Source organism: Eimeria mitis, genomic scaffold, assembly GCF_000499745.2.
Source record: "Eimeria mitis Houghton genomic scaffold, Emh_scaff577, whole genome shotgun sequence".
Classification (NCBI taxonomy): Eukaryota; Apicomplexa; class Conoidasida; order Eucoccidiorida; family Eimeriidae; genus Eimeria; species Eimeria mitis.
In genome coordinates, this window is record NW_013574014.1 from 8,234 (window position 1) to 8,977 (window position 744).

At 61.6% G+C, this 744-nt stretch overlaps 1 protein-coding gene across 1 annotated transcript in view; it reads right to left on the minus strand.

The window, feature by feature from the left end:
• Window positions 1-537: 537 nt before the first annotated feature.
• EMH_0016740 (WD domain, G-beta repeat-containing protein, putative) overlaps window positions 538-744 on the minus strand; it is a gene marked incomplete at both ends in the record, with an annotated part of 7,298 nt that continues 7,091 nt past the window's right edge. The window contains one exon of the mRNA XM_013500716.1: window positions 538-742. Coding sequence (XP_013356170.1) covers window positions 538-742 — 205 coding nt within the window. The remainder of the gene's footprint in view (window positions 743-744) is intronic.

The following is a 744-nucleotide window of genomic DNA, read 5'->3' on the forward strand; positions in this document are numbered from 1 at the left end:
CTTGCTGCTGCTGTCATTGCTGCTGTTGTTGTTGCTCCTAGTGCTGCTGCTGCTGCTGCTTCTATTGCTGCTGTTGTAGCTGCACATTCTGCTGCTGCTGTTGCTAGGGTTGCTGCTGCTCCTGCCGCTGTCACTCGTACATCTGCTGCTGCTGTTGCTGTTGCTGCTGCTGCTGTTGCTGCTGCTGCAGGCAGCACTACCTGGCCCCAGTATTTTCCTGTATGGGACTGCAGCAGCGGCTCTCCAGCAGCAGCAGCAGCAGCAGCAGCAATGCTGCAGGGGGCCCCCGGGGGCCCCCAGGGCCCCGGGGGGCCCCTGTGCCCTGTGTATTGGGGGGGCCCCTACGAGCCGCAGCTGCTGCCTGTCTCCTACTGCAGCATTCCCTTCACTAACCCTTTGACTGTATCTCTTGCTGCACCTGCAGCAGCAGCTGCTGCTGCTGCTAGTGGTATGCTGCCGCCGCAGCAGCAGCAGCAGCTGCTGCAGCAGCAACTGCAGCAGCAGATGATGCCTGCTCTTGTCTGCACCTATGGAGCCTCACCGCAGCCCATGCAGCAGCTGTCCCCCCGCTCTGTCTCCGGAGACACCAGAACAAAGAAAACACAACGCTGGTGCTGCTGAGCTCTGCTGCTGCTGCTGCTGCTGCTGCTGCTGCTGCAGTGCCACTTGCTGCTGCAGGAGCAGCAGCAGTAGCACCACTTGCTGCAGCTGCTGTAGCGGAAGCACCAGCGGCTGGTGCTGCTG